The sequence below is a fragment of the Stegodyphus dumicola genome, chromosome X1, assembly GCF_044657685.1.
Source record: "Stegodyphus dumicola isolate Sdum_Otavi_A_Nest chromosome X1, ASM4465768v1".
NCBI lineage: Eukaryota > Metazoa > Arthropoda > Arachnida > Araneae > Eresidae > Stegodyphus > Stegodyphus dumicola.
In genome coordinates this window covers 185,127,184-185,145,000 of record NC_140780.1, presented here as the reverse complement: position 1 = coordinate 185,145,000, position 17,817 = coordinate 185,127,184, and the positions used below count along the sequence as shown (strand labels likewise).

Here is a 17,817-nt window from a genome sequence, read left to right as displayed (position 1 = left end):
GCAGCATACTCATCAGCCAGAAGTGTATCATCACATTGAAACACATGGCCCACCTGTATTTTCCAAGCCTCATCATCTTTCTCCAGAGATGCTAAAAGCTGCTCGCAAAGAATTTGAATTCATGCTAGCACAGGGAACCATTCGCCCATCTAAAAGTCCATGGGCCAGTCCACTTCACATGGTTAAAAAGTCTAATGGTGACTGGCGGCCGTGTGGAGATTATTGTCGACTTAATGCCGTCACAGTCCCTGACAGATATCCAGTCCCACATATCCAAGACTGTACCCATCTTTTTCATGGAACAAACATATTTTCTACCCTCGATCTTGCCAGAGCATATCATCAGATCCCAGTGCATGCTGAAGATGTGCCTAAGACCGCAGTGACTACACCATTTGGTCTCTTTGAGTACTTATATATGCCATTTGGCCTTCGCAATGCTGGCCAAACATTTCAGCGTTTCATACACCAAGTACTGTCTGGCCTCGATTTCTGCATTCCATATTTTGATGATATCCTGGTTGCATCTACAGATGCGGAAGAACATTTTCAACATCTGCATCAGATTTTCACTCACCTTAAAGATCATGGATTAAAACTAAATCCATCCAAATGTGTACTTGGTCAACCCTCAGTTTCCTTTCTTGGATGTCTTATCACCCAGAACGGAGTTAAACCTTTACCGGAAAGAGTCAAAGCAATTAACGACCTACCCCAGCCCAAAACCATCTCTGAACTGAAGCGTTTTCTAGCAATGTTAAATTTCTACCGACGCTTTCTGCCAAATGCCGCAAAAACACAAGCCTGCCTACATGAGTTTCTGAAGAATAGCAAAAAAAAAAAACGATCAACGAGCTGTCCCTTGGACTGAATCTGCATCTGCAGCATTCGTGCAATGCAAACACGATCTGGCAAATGCAGCCACACTCTTATCACTCACCTAGTGATCAGCTCTCTATAATGGTAGATGCATCTGACACGGCCATAGGAGCAGTGCTTCAAGCCCATACCACTAAAGGACTTTCCCCAATGGCATTCTTCTCCAGAAAACTTACTACTGCAGAAAGGAAATACAGCACATATGACAGGGAGCTACTTGCTGTGTACTGTGCTGTTAAATACTTCCGGCACAACTTGGAAGGACACGACTTCATCATTTTCACCGATCATCGACCATTGACCTTCGCTTTTAGAAAAAACTGACTCATGTTCTCCTCGTCAGCTTCGACATCTGGATTTCATCGCCCAGTTTAGTACAGATATCAGATATGTCTCTGGTACTGATAATTGTGTCGCTGATGCCTTGTCTCGGGTAAACAATATCAACCTCACTACCCCAGATTTCTCTGAAATTGCAAAAGCTCAATTGCATGATGAGGAACTCAAGAACCTAATCTCAAATCCACAAACCTCCCTTCAGTTACAACCGCTGCACATTGATCCAACGCTTAAAATTTACTGTGACATAGAGAACAATAGAATACGTCCCTATATTCCTGTCAATTTTAGACGTGAAGTGTTTAATGCCTTGCACAATTTGGCACATCCTGGAATCCGTGCCACCAAAAAGCTGATCGCAGACAGATTTGTCTGGCCAGCGATGAATCAAGACATCACAGAATGGACTCGTTCATGTATTAGATGTCAACGGTGTAAAGTATCCTGTCACACTCACAGTCCCATTCAACAATTTAACCTTCCAGCAAGACGCTTTGATCATGTACACTTAGACTTGGTTGGCCCATTGCCTCCTTCAAATGGTTACACTTACCTCCTCACTTGTATTGATCGGTACACAAGATGGCCTGAAGCCATTCCTATTGAAAATATATCCGCTGAAACTGTAGCTCGAGCATTCATCTCCCAGTGGCTTTCAAGATTTGGCATGCCTACCACCATCACTACTGACCAAGGCCGACAATTTCAATGTCACTTGTTCGCATCCCTCACCTCTCTTCTTGGCATTCGCCATATTCGCACAACACCATACCATCCATCTGGAAATGGCATGGTGAAACGCTTTCACCGATCTCTCAAACAAGGTCTGAAGTGCCACAGTAGCACACACTGGACAGAAGCCTTACCCCTAGTCTTGCTTGGTCTTCGCACAGCATTCAAAGAAGACATCGGTAGCACTTGTGCCGAAATGTTATATGGTGCAATCCTCCGTCTGCCAGGTGAATTCTTTCACCCAGAATCTACTCCAGTTATCGACCCTCCAACATTCCTTCAACGTTTACGTGAGACCATGAGCAATATCTCGCCAACCCCAGCATCTTCGCATAACCAGCCAAGCTATTTTGTACATCCTGCGCTTGAGACATCTTCGCATGTATTCGTGCGCAACGATGCAATTAAGTCAACTTTAACACCTTCATATGATGGTCCATTCAAAGTTGTCAAACGAACACCGAAACATTTCACCATCATCTGCAATGGCAAACAATCAGTGATTGGAATCGATCGTCTCAAACCAGCATTTCTAATGCAAGATCCAACAACTTCCTCATCAACATCACTCCCGGAAGAAAGCTTACATCCCGTAAAAGAGCAACCTAAAACTACCAGATCTGGAAGAAAGGTTAAATTTAACCCAAAGTACTTATAACGTACCGATGGTACTTGGGGAGTACTGTGGCGTTCCGACAGATACTTCAACTTCTATTCATGAGATGGTGCCACGTGTAAAATCCAGTTCTTAATCGGAGCAGCAAAGCGACATCTTTACTCACTCAGACTTCTCGTCACACAACGGAACGCGAAGGTAGCATGAACTGTGTTCCGAGCTCTGTGTTGATCTCTTCAATGTAATTTAAATTGTAATTTAGTACTTAATATATTCTTTTGTTATAGGAGATTGTCTATTCTTATTTTCTTTAATTATATCATGCATTAAGCACACACGACCACCAAAACATTGATTTATATGCATTCGCCTGTTTTGTTTCAAAATTTCATTATTTTTAAGTTCTTATTAGAGTTGTTTTGATTTGCGAGTTCATTCAACAAAAGGAGAGTCCTTTATGTAATATCTGGCCTCATACGACAGGACAATAACTTATAAGTGAATTACATTTGGCTTTGTTTTAATTTTATTTATCAGGGATGCATTGAAAGATAAGCATACTCAGTTTAGAAGATTATTTACTAAAATGTTAAACGATTACAAAAAGGTAGAAAGTGTTTTAGCTTTTCAAATTAAAGTTGCTGAAACAGAAAGTGAAACTGATGTTAGAGATAGTTACACACATGCTAGGAGATAGATGTGAATTATTTTGTTCTGAAGAAAATGAAGATGCAGTGAATAGAGAAATTGATGAGTCTGATATTTATATCTAAAAGTCTAAAAGTTGTCACAGTTTGATGGTAATATTACAAATTTATTTGGGTTTGGGGGGCAATCAAAGAATACATACAGTAATCCAAGTTTAGACAATCATGACAAATTTGCATATTTACTGCAATCAATGGAAACATAGGGTTCGTAGCCACATTTTAGTTTAAAAAATAAGCACCTATAAGAATTTTTCAAGCATATTTAAGGGGAATGAAATAAGCACCTGTCTAATTACTTTATACACAACTGCATAACCTTAAAAGAAAAATTAGACTTGTAATTTAAAATATGAGAAATACAGTATTTATGAAGAGAGAATGAGCATTACTGAACCATGGGAAATACCATTTCAATTTACAGGACTAGTTTACAATGAAAGAATAAAAAACTATGCAGAGCTAAATTATATTACAAGATTTAATGAAGAAATTTCGGTTCAAAATAGAGAAAATAAATAATAATAAGCCATATTTATTATATTCGCTTCGTGCCTAAAAAAAAACAATTTATTTTTCCACTCATATTAATATTTAAATAATTTAACTTGAATCAAAATTCTGAACATTTTCTAAATTTTTATTGTATAACAGTTTTCCCTTAACAGATATTGCAAGGAAAGTAATTTAAGTAAATAAAAAAAAAATGATCTTTTCTGAAATCAGGAGGAGACTGAAAGTTGCTTCATGCAATCATCCTTTAACAGTAGAAGCTTAAATAACCGGCATACTTGGAAATTGCTGAATATCTGAAAATTCCAGATAGTTGAGCATAACTAGTAAAAAAAGGAAGGGGGTTAGATTGTAGCCATTCTTTAAATTTTTCAGCTAAATAACGGTTTTGACATTTTGCTATGTGCATCATATAAAAAATAGCCCAATGACACTGAAAAATAATCTGCTTAGCAAGCACAGTAAAAGAACGAACTGCTGCCGGTATTCGGATAATAAGTTACTAAATAAAGCAAAAAGTCCCTTTGCTTCGTCCAGTTTTCACCGTCTTGCGCTCATGTGGCATATTTATCACTGAGCAGGACACATCATGCTCCGTGCGATATCCCTGCCTATTATATTGATTAATAAAGAGATTTACCACTCTGGGGTGTTTTTCATTCTAATTTTGAACAGTCTGCATTAAATTTCTGGAATAGAATCATTCTTCGCTTGGTAGACTGCAGAACTGTTAGTCCTATTCAATCCACGCTGGAAAGTGACCCCCAAAAAAAGTCCATTGCTTGCTTTGCTGCGAACTGCAACGGTTTCAATATTCGAGATTTTGTAGAGAAAGGGGAGAACCCCCAACTTCCGTACTGTATAACGCACTGCCAAAACAATTTTTGACTATTCGATTACTTTCACTTTATTTACACCATTCCCAAACATTAATCCTTAGAAAACTAATCTGTGTTAAGGCACACCCATTTTTGAAGTTTATCTATACTTCAGCAGTTACTGCAAATATATTATTACAAATACTCATACATATGCTCATAATATAAGCATAACGATCATAATAAATGTGAATATGAACTGACCATGTGGAAAGAGAATGTAAATTATTAAAATCTTGATAAAAATTCAAAAGTGTGTAGTATTGGGTGGGAGCAAAAGAATATGGAATGTACCGGAATTTTCTACCTCTTTCGCAATTCTTTGACCGATAGAACAATTGTCTGTACTCGCTTGTACCTAAGGTTATGTTAATGCAGAGAAAGGGGCGGAAAGCTATTTCTGGGCGTATGATTCAACATCGGACATTCCATATAAGGAAGAAAAGTTGTTTATTTAGTTTTGGCTTTCGTACGGGGAAAATATGTACATGCGCTAAAAAAAACAAAAGCACTAAAAGTAAAAAATAAGTGCTTTAGAGAAAAAGTAAGCACCTATAAGGGCTTTTATTTTCAAACATAAGGACTTATAAGCACTTGTAAAGACCACCACGAACCCTGAAACTGGATCGTGTGCTGAGGTATTAAGAGTTTCCCACTGTGTGGTGAAAGTTATAGCAAAGCTTTTGAGCTATTACAAGTGTGTTCCAGTCAAAAAGCCATCCTGATAGAAGTGTATGTTAGAGATTTACTTTCGTTAGTCTCAGAGAAAAATTTTAAAAAAGTTTTCTTTGTGGAAATTATATGATAGTTTGAAATCGAAACTTCATGCATGCCTTAGAAATTCTCGGCTTTGTGAGAAATAAATATGCCACAATGTTGTGACTACTAGTAGAATCATCATTTAATGAAACTCTTCAAGCATCAGAGTTTTAAATTGAAAGTGCACAGAGTTTGAAACACATGAGAGAGACGGTGATCAAATGATAAAAGATTTCTCCTATTGAATGGATTTAGATGGGTTACTTATTTTTTACTTGATGAAATAGAGGAAGAAGAGAGAGTATCTACAGCCAGTAAATGTTTTTGGAACAAACCAAGCATCTTTAAGTTACAGCTCAAAAGGTACTGATTTTAAAAGTCAGGATAAACCTCCATCAATTCTATCGGTGTATTCTTTGATTTCAACTACAAAAGAAAATAATTCTGTATTTTGTTCAGGTTTTCATAAATCATGCTACTTCTGTAAAGCTAAAAGAATTTTAACTGTTTAGAACTGTTTAATGTAAGCTATTTTAGAACTTTCTGAGAAGAAAAATTGCATGAAGCTGCAAGAGAACATTTCTTAAACACAATTAATGATGAAAGTCACTTTCATGTAAACTTGCCATGGCTTGAAAACCATGTGAGCTTGCAAGAAGTTTTTAATTTAGCTACTAAAATACTAAATAATACAGTCAAATGACTTAAATTTGAAAACCAATATGAAGTTTGCGAAATACTAAGCAGTGGGAAGAAGTGGGAATAACAGAAGAAACACCAGATAGTGAAACTGAATTACCTTGCTCTTCTTTATCTCGCATGTTGTAAAAGAAAACACTATTGCAAAAATTAGATCAGGTATTAATGTTTTCAGCGAAGCAGAAAGGATGACCTAGTCTTAATGACTGTACTGATAAAAGTGATAATCTCATTCAATTAATTCTAGTTGCCTTGAAATAAAAAGCATCAGCCTTGTACAAAAATTTTATTGATATTCTAAAACATGAAATATTCTTACGAAAAATTGCCTGCAGAATGGTACGGCTAAGAACGCTATTCTACCGAAACCTAAATATGAACAACTGTTGCCATTCACACAAACTCAATAGTAAAATAATGCATGTTGCCAGCAACAAGATTATTGTAAAAATCATAACATAAAATTAAACAGTGAGAAAATAAATGATGCAAAGAAAAAAAGAAATGCAAATATTAAATATACATCTAACAAATTCCTTCAATTAATAGATTTCCCATGAAGCAAATTTGAGTTACATTTGATATCCGTAAGGCTCCTTTCTTTGCATTCTTTCTTTTCTCTCTCTCTCTCTCTTTTTTTATAAGCATCTGTAAGATAATTTATGATTTTCCTAAAACACTTATTTCTTCCTACAATAAAGTAAGAAGCGAGTTTCACTGGTTTAATTTATAAAACACATTAAAAAATAAATTTAAATATTATTTTTCCAAAGTTTAGAAAGGCAGGGGATGACTGACTAGCAATGGCAAAAGTGGTGCATGAGGCAAAAAAAGGTTCAGAACCACCATTCTAGAAGCACTGTAAATGAAAATATCAGCTGCTCGGAGGATGAAGTGCAACTCTGTATCACATCTTTTCAACATTAAAACTATCCCCGCTTGACAAAATATATCATGTTCACAGAAAGTTATAAAAACAGGAAGAGGCATTTTTTTTTTAATTTGTTGTGCACTTAGCTTGTAACATACTGAAAATGCCCAGTAAAAAAGAGAAAAGGACTGTTAAAAGATTTTTATGTTTCTGGTAACTACAGCGGAATGAAAACTACATTTAAACAGTGAGTTTCTCAAGTAGCATCCTCCAGTTTAATTAAACAAAAAATTATAATTAATGAAAAGCTTATAAAAAAGGCAAATGTCTCAAGGAAGTGCAAAAAAGAAAATACAGAGATGCTGAAAAGGCATTTCTAAAATGGTTTCAGGCTATAAAGCCAACTATTTCAAGAGCTTTTATCACTAATTTGCTAAATGGTAGGACAGTGCAAAAATCACACTATGAAGGGAAATAACTCAGCTTATGAAACTGTGATCTCAAAGCAAGTGGGTAGAAATTGATCTGATGAAATCATTTTCTTGAATAATTTGGTAATCAATGACTACTAAAACATTTGCAGCATCAACTATAGAGATTGAAACATTTATACAGTCACTTACCTTGTACCCAATTCTGCTAAAAGAAAGGCTTGCAAATGTCTTGGTTGTCTGTGAACCCTAAAAATTAATTTTTATACATATTTTAATAGAAAATTACTAAGCAATTCAATAATGTAAACTGGAAGTTATGCATACAGTTTGAATTTTCATAAAGTTATTCAATATTTATACAGAACTAACTACAAGACATTAAAAGTAATACATTATGAACTTATATCCTTTATTTATATTAACTACATTTGCAAATATCTAACACAGTTGATTCTAGTTAGTCTAAACATGCTCATAGCATAATATTTTACCTTAGTTAATTAAAATTCCCCCCCCTCTAACAACAAACTACTAAATATGATGATAAACATTTTTCCAAGTTATGTACAGTAAACTCAAATAAAAAAATAAAGTATGAAAATTATACAAAAAATTGAAGAAATAACTTTAACCAACAAATTTTTTAAATGCACTGAATAATTTAAGAAAAATATGCTCTTCATTTCCTCTTCAATATGAATCATGAGTTACCTGAGAATATATGTATTATTCAAAAAAATACTGCAATCTATTTGCTTTAACACAATTCAGTTTTTATAAAAATGAAAGATGGTAAAATTACTATAGCACATCATAGAAGATGCACCAAACATGGTGAAGTGACATCATCATCTTTAACAAAGAAGTAAAATTCTAAAACCAATTAAAATAATATACTGGTGATAATTAAGAAATGTTATTATGAAAAGGAATCAAAACAAAATGACAACACCAACTAAGGTCATATAGACTAATAAACAGCGGTGCATGGTATGAAGTGATGCATAAAATAGACCAGCTGTAAACAATAGACATGGGTAAAATCTTCATGCATACAAAACATGTAAAATACACCAAGGTAGTTTAAGAACATTTAAAACTTTGAAATAAAAAAGTTTCTTTTAAATATTTAAATATATTAAAAATTAACTCTTGCTCAATTAAAGTGTTAAATCTTACTCAAGAGTAACATTAAACACTCCATTAAAATAATGGCATTCAATTAAAATAAGTTGCACTGACAGAGCAGCTTTACAATATGAGCAGATAGGTTCGTCCTTTACTTTCAGGAAATAATTAAGGAAAAGATGAGACTGACAAATTGTAAGGTGAGATAAAAGAACGTGCCTTCTTCCTCTAGTTTCTACAAGGTTCTCTTCTATGGTTCCTTCCAATCTCACACTCTAGGTCTGACACGTCTTGTTATTGACTTGAACATGTCATAGCAGCTGCCATTTATTTATGGTTTTGCCCTTCATGATCATGCTTATATCACAAGAGCCCTGCTCTTTCGCAACACCACCCTTTGTATTAGGGAGAAACGGGGATATGAAGCACTTTCGCCTTCACGACCGGTTCATATGCATATCGTCTTCCTTCCCTTAACACATAAAGACATTGTGAGCAATTAATGATGTCACAAATGCAAATCAGATTGGCGGATTTCTAACGTTTACTTGCATCTTTTTTGATATTGTTTACTATTGCTATAGAATGCCACTAGAGCTCTTTTAATTACTTAAAATACACCTAAATTAATTTAAAATGCAATTTATATACGAGACCAAATGATTAAAAGAAGAAGAGAAACCACATATGGTGCTGAGCGGTTTTAAATAAAATGTTTTGTGGCTGCTAAAATTTCAAACTTTCCTTTTTAAAAACATGAATCAAACTACAAATTAATAATATTAATGTTTTAATATTGATTATAAACATTTTAAAAAATATACCAGAATTAATTCATCTGTTAAAATTGTTTTGACTGTGTTTTATGAAGATTATAAATAAAAGCTTGTAATTTATGATTATATTAACCATTTGAATAGCACTAGGTTTTATTTTATATGTATATATGTAATGAAATTCAGTACTAAAATTCTTAGAAATTTGAAATGATTTTATGACCATATACACAGCTTTCGATAAATCCTTTTATTTCAAATCCGAAAACTTAATATTGCCTAAATTATTTGATATTTTTACCGCTTAATTAAAATTATAGAATTACTATATGGAAACAAGGATGGGTGTTGAAAAATACTGAAAAGAAAAATCATTTGAAGTGGAAATGTAATTCACATTATATTTGTTTCGAAGTTTTTGCATAAAAGTGTGTTTTTATTTTTTCTCAGAAACTAACTCATTAATTGAAAAATCGATCCTTTAAGTTATTCAGAACTTTCTAATAAAAGAATAAGAAAAAATGGGGGAAATCATTAAAAATTGTTGGAGAAAAATGACATTTTAATTGTTAAACTTTTCTTCCAAAAATTTTAATTAAAAAAATACTGGCAACCATTTAATAATTCATATACAAGACCAAATGATTAAAAGAAGAAGAGAAACCACATAATAACTTCATAAAAAGTAGATAGAAGTTCTTAAATAAAAAAAATCATTCAAAAGGTATTTAGTCCCCTTGTCGAGTTGAAGCCGGTATCTTCATGAATCGAAGCACGTCTTTAGATTTAATTTGAAAAGTATTTCTGGAATACCCTGCATCAGATAATACTGTCCATACTTGTTTACAAATTTCCGTATTTTCGTACGGTTCTATGTAATTTTTTTGGATGATATCGCATCCTCAGATATCTACCAATGCTGTTTTTTTTTTTAATCAATGTTTCACTGACAGTCCAGCCGTGCAGTCAGTTGCACGTCAGCCATGTTGTTTGTTAAAATTAAGTGAACCGCGCAATCGCGCAGTGCAGTATGGGAAATCTCCCCATTTGCCCTGCTCTCGAGAGGTAGGAATGTTCTACCTCTGAATTCGAAGAAGCAGTTAATGCTGTCGCCGTGTGAATGGGACACGTTGGAAGAACCAGTTTTCACTACCGGTCGAATCTGCTCTTGTGAATGGGGAGCATAAAAGGAAGGAACCAAGTAGAGAATTTCTAAATAGACTTTATTGTGGTTCCTGCCAGTTTGCCTCCTTATCCCTAACTTGTCGAGAAAACTATCGCTGAAGAATATGGTACCCACAAGTGGTTAAATTCAAATGTAGTTTTAGAATTTCATTGCTTAGAGTTCTGCATATCAAAAAAACGCTTCTAGAGCTTTAAATGCACTATACGAGTCAGTATAAAGTTTTTTTGGCATAGCTTAAATATCTATGAGAGGGCAAAGCATAATTCTGAAGTCAATAACTGAAATTTAATGCAGCTTATTTTTCCTCCATACGGTTTCCAATTATAAAGGCTATTCCAATGAATAGCTGCTTTTGACCCATCTGTATACAAAGGAAAGTAACTGCAATATTTATGAATGTGCTCTAGAAAAAAAGCTATCTACAGATAACTTAGTTTGTATTTCTTTAATGAAAATGATAGAAATCCTCGAAAAGCTGGATTTTAGAATTCTCTCAAGTGGGAAGAAATGGAAGAGAAACATATCAGGGCAGAATTTAAAATTAGGACAGAAAAGGAAACCTTGATTTTGCATACATTTTGAATGAAGCTCTATCAATTTTGAGGGTAATTCTTCAGAAGCATGAAAAAAGTTTTTGCAGAATCAGTGCAATATACACCATTGCAGTTTTTGACTTGCTGTAAACAAACACTAAGTACATACACTTCATCAGGGTATTGTAACTACCTTTACTTCCTCAATACAAAAGAGTAAAACACATACTCTGGTATTCTCTGATTCAAATTAAATTCAGATTCTTTTTAGCAGATTTTTTTACCTCATTACTTTAATAAAATGTTATTTTTATTTTCATAATCATTAGAGCATTCAACATTGTTTATGGCCGAAAACATTCCTTATTCTACAGATGATTCTCGGAAAAATACGGATGTTTCTAAAGCAAAATTTTTAAAACTACAGTTGAAAAATTCTAAACTATCCAATTTCTCACCAAAATAACCACAAAATAACTGGGTTACCATTAATAACTTATTTTTTTAATTATGCAAAATGATCCCCGTTTACTTTTCATAGTTTTGTATTCAAAATCTAGCAAACTTTTCTGCAGTGCAACTTGAATTTTTTTGTAACTCTCATATTTAAAGATCACATATGCAGAGCTGACAGGTACCAACTTCCAATTAAATGCTTTTCAGAAAGAATATAAACTGGTGTGCAAAACTTAAGCAACAATGTAAAAATTTAGCAGATAGCCATGAAATTGCAGAAAAGGAGGTCTGGAGATCAATACAACGAACACGTGTCATGCATATGCAAATATCAGGATCGAAATGTCAGAGGCGATGTGAGCGTACACAAAACGCGTGATGTCGGCATGCACAGCTCAACAGTAGAATAAAAGGAAGGACGGAGACGCAATTCAACATATTCGCTGCAAGTGCCAGTGAGTCAGTTCATGACATATGGCTAGTAGAAATCACCCGAACGACTTCACACATGGAAGAATGACTGGAAAGCTGGACGAGGAGCGTACTGTCACCAGTGTAGCTGCAGAGTTCGGAGTCAACAAAAGTGTCATTTTGTGCACTTGGAAAGTGTTCCAAACCACAGGTACAGCTGTTAGAAAGGTTGGTGTGGCCACCCGATAACGACAACTGCAGGGGATGACTGATATAGCGTCCTGCAGGTGAAAAGAGGCCAACAACACTCAGCAAGCACCACTGCTCAGCAACTCTGTACAGCAACGAGGCGACAAGTGTCGCGGTTTACTGTGGCCAGACACCTTCACAAAGGGAACCTATTCGCCCGCCGTCCTGAACGCTGCCTCCCGTTGAAAGTTGCCCACCAACGCCCCAGTTTACAGTGGTGCAAAGAGCACAAAAACTGGACAACTGATCAATGGAGTCGTGTCCTCTTTACGGATGAGAGTCAGTTCAGTACCAGAAGCGATTCTCAACGCGCTTTGATTTGGAGAGAGGTAGGGTTTATCCCAGTAACATCAAGGAAAGACACCGTAACGGTGGTCCTGGATTCTTGTCTGGGGAGGCATTATGCTGAACGGGCGAACTAAACTCCACGTTTTCGACAGAGGGTCTGTAACCGGGGATCGCTATTGTGAGCAGGTACTCCTTCCCCATGTGCGTCTGTTCCGAGGTGCCATTGGCCCAGACTTAATTTTTATGGATGACAACGTACGGCCTCTTGCTGTTGACGAGCTACTGGTGAAGATATCACTCGAATGGATTGGCCAGCATACTCTCCAGATTTAAATCCCATCGAACATGTGTGGGATGCTTTGGGGAGACGCATTGCAGCATGCTTACATCCTCCGGAGAAGACCCAACAACTCAACTTTGAAAGAGGTATATTAACTTCATAACTGCAAAATATTGAGCATTCCAGGGTTGCCATGCTACCTGGAAAAGCAGAAAAAGTCAGAGAAATCGAAAATTGACCAAAAAAGTCAGAAAAAATCAGGGAATTTCATAATGGTGATACCCCAAAAAGCGATTTTCATGCCAATGTTGAAAGCGATCACGTTCTTGGGGAATTATGTATTGCGTGCACGTCATCCGGGCAGCTAGAGCCAATTTTTGCAGCGCCAATCAGATTGCCTTTCAGAAAGGCAAAGAAAGTTTCCAGTATCTCTGTTTCCAGTAACCTCTTGAATTCAGGGGCTCGCACAATTAATCGCATGCGCATGTGGAACGAAAGAAAGAGTTGAATTTCTGCTTTGTGGTTAAGAGAGCTCGGTTTTCTGTTTTCAGTTAAAAAGTCTGGTAAGTTAAATTTTGTAATCTGTTACATCTTATTAACTATTTTTAATGTATGTTTATTTAACACTCTATTGTATTTGATTGTTAAAATGAAAAGAATTCATGCAGTGCATTATTAAAGTTAAAAGAAGTTTAAATTGTTGCTTTTTGAATTGTATTTTGTGCAATATTAAACAAATCAAATTGAACTGTTAAGCTTTTCAACATTGTTGGTGGCATGTATATATTATGATTATTGGACTTCGAAATTACGCAAAAAAAAGCTGATACTTTACAAATGTCATTAAAAAAATTGACTTAGTTTTGTAAATGGCAAAATTTTCTTTCCCCCCCCTGTTTTGTTGTTCTGAATTCGGTTTTAAATTCGATTTTTAAATAATTCTCATTTAAAATTTATTTTTGAGAAATAAACAGCGATAAAACAGCAAATTCAGAAACTAACATTAAATATTAAAATGTTTGTCCCCTCTTTTTTTATATACTAATAAAAGTAATAGTAAAAATAAGTAATCAATCCTGCTTTTCCTTGAAATTTCCAATTTTGCTGTGCCCTTCCCCCATGCTCATACAAAACAAAATCTTTTAAACATTTTTCTTTTTTATAAAGGCCTTTTTATTTTGCAGTAAATTAAACAAAAAAAATAAATAAATAAATAAATTCAATATAACTATATTCGGCAAAATAACATTAATTATTGTAATTCACTTTTAATCTTCAATTAATTAACTTTATTTAAATGTTATTCATGTCATTTAATGTTCCTTTTTCTTTCTAAATTTATTTCTTATTTGTTAATACTTCCAAATTATAGGCAGTTTTCTATGGCATACTCGTGAAACTAATTCTGGCAGTATTATAACACACCATTACAAAATTTAGTGCACATATTTTTAACTTATGTATGTTGCTAAATTAGTATTAAATGCCTGAATTTATTTTAAAATATTAAATAGATTTCTTTCTTTTTTTAGCTTCAAAATGTCTGAAAAAAAGGCATTTTTTAATCCAGATTGGGCAGATTCTAATCTCAATCCTCAGTGAAGTCCATGGTTGCAACCTATCAAAGGAGCTTCTAACATGGCAAGATGCACGTTTTGCCAAAAAAAATATCATGCTTAGTAACATGGGAAGGAAAGCAATCACAAGCCACATAGACAGTGTAAAACATAAGAAAATCATTTTTATGAAGATGAAATCATAAAACTTAAAAAATTATTTCTCCATAGATAAACAGGGCTCTAGTGAAGAATTGGGTGCCCCCTTCGATTAGCGACAATTATTTTTTTAAATTTTGCTGATGAAACCTCACTTCTGGTTACCATGATAGTTTTAACTTTGTTTTAGCTTCCTGATTTTATATAAATGAAAATAGTTTGATGTGTACATGGACAAATTTAAGGCAGTGCACAATGTCTAGTTTGTGCAATCCTAGGATGTTTTTTTTTAAGTGAAAACAGATTGATGTGTACATGGACAGAAAGTTTGTGAAATTCTTTGACTTCTTATTTTGGTTTTGTGTAGCAGCCATCTTGAAATTGTGCCTTCCTGGCACCAATCTTGGCGTCTAAAAAGAATCGCCAAAAAACAAGGGGCACCCAATTGTAAAACCTTTATCAAAAACAGTTCTGAAACATAGCAGTCTTCGGCACTAGTTGCTGAATCATCAAATTTAAACTCCTTCATAACTAAGGACAAAGCTTTAGCAGCGGAATTACTGTGGGCTATGAAACTTGTTTCTTCACATGTTTCTTATGATGCATTTAATGATGCTGCTGTTCTGTTCCAGAAAATGTTTGATGACAGCAATAAAGCTAAGACCCTAAGACGTACAAAAATGTCGTATTTAGTGTCATATGGTTTAGCTCTATACTTCAAAAAGATGCTCATTTCTGATCTTAAGAACACTGAATTTGTAATTTGCTTCGATGAAGCGTTAAATAGAATTGTCCAGAGAGGTCAAATGGACCTCTTTGTTAGATTTTGCGACAGTGTGAGGAATGAAGTCAGTACAAGATACCTCACACCAATTTTTTTGGGACATGCATTAGCCAATGACCTTCTGAGAAGTTTATTTGAGGGAACCTCAAAACTAAATGAAAAGAAATTGCTGCAAGTATCAATAGATGGACCAAATGTCAATCTTAAATTCCTCAGAGATTAGAAAGAAAATTTAGCAAATAATCATGCCTGCCAGAGATTAGATATTGGGTCCTGTGGTTTGCATGTTGTTCATGGTGCCTTTAGAGCTGGCCATAAAGCTACTTACTGGAATTTAAGTGCATTATTTTAAAATATGCATAGAGTATTTAAAGACAGTCCTGCTCAGCGAGCAGACTATATTGCCATCACTAACTGTACGACATTTCCGCTAAAGTTTTGTGAAGTAAGATGGTATGAAAACATACCTGTAGCTGAGAGCGCTATTGATTATTTTTCATCATGTGAAAAAATATCTAGAATCATCCAACTACCAAAAACTGTGTCAGTTAAAATACTGAGAGCCGCTGTTAAAGATAAGCTACTTTTGGCAATTTTTTTATTTCTGTTGCAGGAGTTCTACATCTCTTTCTAAAGTCATTTAATACGGCTGATCCTTTGTGCCCCTTTCTATGTACAACTTTCCATAGTATGCTAAATCATTTTCTTTCCAAATATGTCGAAAGAGATATATATACTGCGAGAGGCAAAAACCCCTGAAAAACTGATAAAAATAGATATTCTGGATCAAAACATTTACTGTAATGTTGCAGATATAGATGTGGGAATTGCTGCTGGTATGAGCTAGCTAAAATTGAAATATCTGATCTTAACAAAAGAGAATTCAGAAGTCGGTGCAGAACATTTTTGGTTAAGCTGGTATCAAAAATATTTGAAAGAAGCCCGTTGAAATATAGCTTAGTTAAATACATTTCTTCATTAGATCCTAAGCTCATTACGTCTAATGAATTTCTATGTGAGGAAAGGATGGAGATGTTACTGCATATACTGTATGAAAGCGAATGGATAAATTCCACAGTTGCAGATAAATCAAAACTGCAGTTTAAAGAATTATTATTCAGAAGTAAGGGTGTTTGGAAAGAAACTTTTGTTAATTATGCTGCAATGCAACTTGGTCATTTTTATAAGGACTTGATTAATAACTCAGATTTTAAAGAACTTTGGAGTGTTATAAAACTAGTTCTAATTTTATCACATGGCAATGCCACAGTAGAAAGTGGTTTTTCAGTTAACAGTGATATGTCGGTGGAAAATCTCCAGGAAAATTCTTTAACAGCAATGTGAACTGCTTATAATGCTATAAAAGTAAATGGAGGTGTGATAAAATATTAACGTAACTCCTGATATGTTACAATATGACAGATCTGCTCGTGGTGCATATCACCAAGCACTCGAAGACAAAAAAACTGTGTGATAATAAACAAAAAAATATTATTAGACAAAAGGAAAGCACAGGCACAGATTAAAATTTTGGAGTAAAAATAAATAAATAAATAAAAAGAAAACTTGAGCAAAGATGTTTCTTCAATTGACTTTCAAATTGCAGAGTTAAAACAAGAAATCTAATTTGGTGCTTATTTTTTATTAGTACTTTTCTATTAATGTTTTGTTTAAATACATTAAATGTCTTATTTTTAATTCTAATAAAAAATTACATTCAACATATATAATGCATGCTTATATATTAAAAGTTTTGCATCAGGAAAAAAAATGCTTTTTTAACCCTTTAGAATTTAGCACGTGTTGAAATATCACCGAGGTGATTGTTTCCAAATTATATACTATTTAATAAGATCAATATAAATGGGCCCCGCACTGCCATTTTGTGAACAATAACTTTCATTCCAGAATTTATGTATAATACTTTTTAACCCCCCAAGCATTACAGCTTTTTCAGGAAACGGCATGAAAAATAATCGTGTGTACTCATCTGGTCTGTCGCAAAAACGGCAAGTATTTTGACTCAAACTACTTCAAAAGCGGGCCCCCATTACCCTGTGGATATAATTAAGCTAATTCTCCCCTCTGTTGAATTTAGCGAGTGAAATTAGTTTTTCTCCCTATGGTATCTTCGTCACAAGATTGGTTGCTAAAATGTTATTTTATCTGCTATTTGGCTACGTTATAGTTTGCATACTAACACATATGTTGTATATTGCTCGTACCTTAATCAAGATATAAGCCAAATACAAAAAGTTAGTAAATATGCATCAGTAATAGGAACTACGTAAAATGCTTTAAACTTCCAGTTTCTTTAAGGAATTGCTTTGATCATGGTGAAAAATTTATCTTGCATTCTTTACAGTTATTTTCTTAGAAAATACTTTTTAATATACAAAGGGAATTTGTGAGAACAAATTATTCGCAACTTATTTTAATATTATGTTTATATTTAATTTTCAAATATTTTAAGTTTATTCCAGATTAAAGTATTAAATTTAAATAATTCTTTAGATAGCATCATAAGTTTATTAGTAGTTAGTTATTTATGACATCGTTTTGACTTGTGAGAAATAAGTAAAGT

At 34.2% G+C, this 17,817-nt stretch overlaps 1 protein-coding gene and 1 pseudogene across 2 annotated transcripts in view; one reads left to right on the top strand and one right to left on the bottom strand.

Annotated features, from left to right (window-relative positions):
* LOC118199402 (eukaryotic translation initiation factor 2 subunit 2-like) overlaps positions 1-17,817 on the bottom strand; it is a 187,904-nt gene that overhangs the window by 38,703 nt on the left and 131,384 nt on the right. For both annotated transcript variants that reach the window (XR_015038742.1, XM_085808454.1), the window contains exon 7: positions 7,617-7,673. Coding sequence is in view for 1 of the 2 variants with exons in the window: in XM_085808454.1 (XP_085664580.1) it covers positions 7,617-7,673 (57 nt within the window). In the remaining variant the exon portion in view is untranslated. The remainder of the gene's footprint in view (positions 1-7,616; positions 7,674-17,817) is intronic.
* LOC146993364 (uncharacterized) lies at positions 11,981-15,867 on the top strand (annotated as a pseudogene).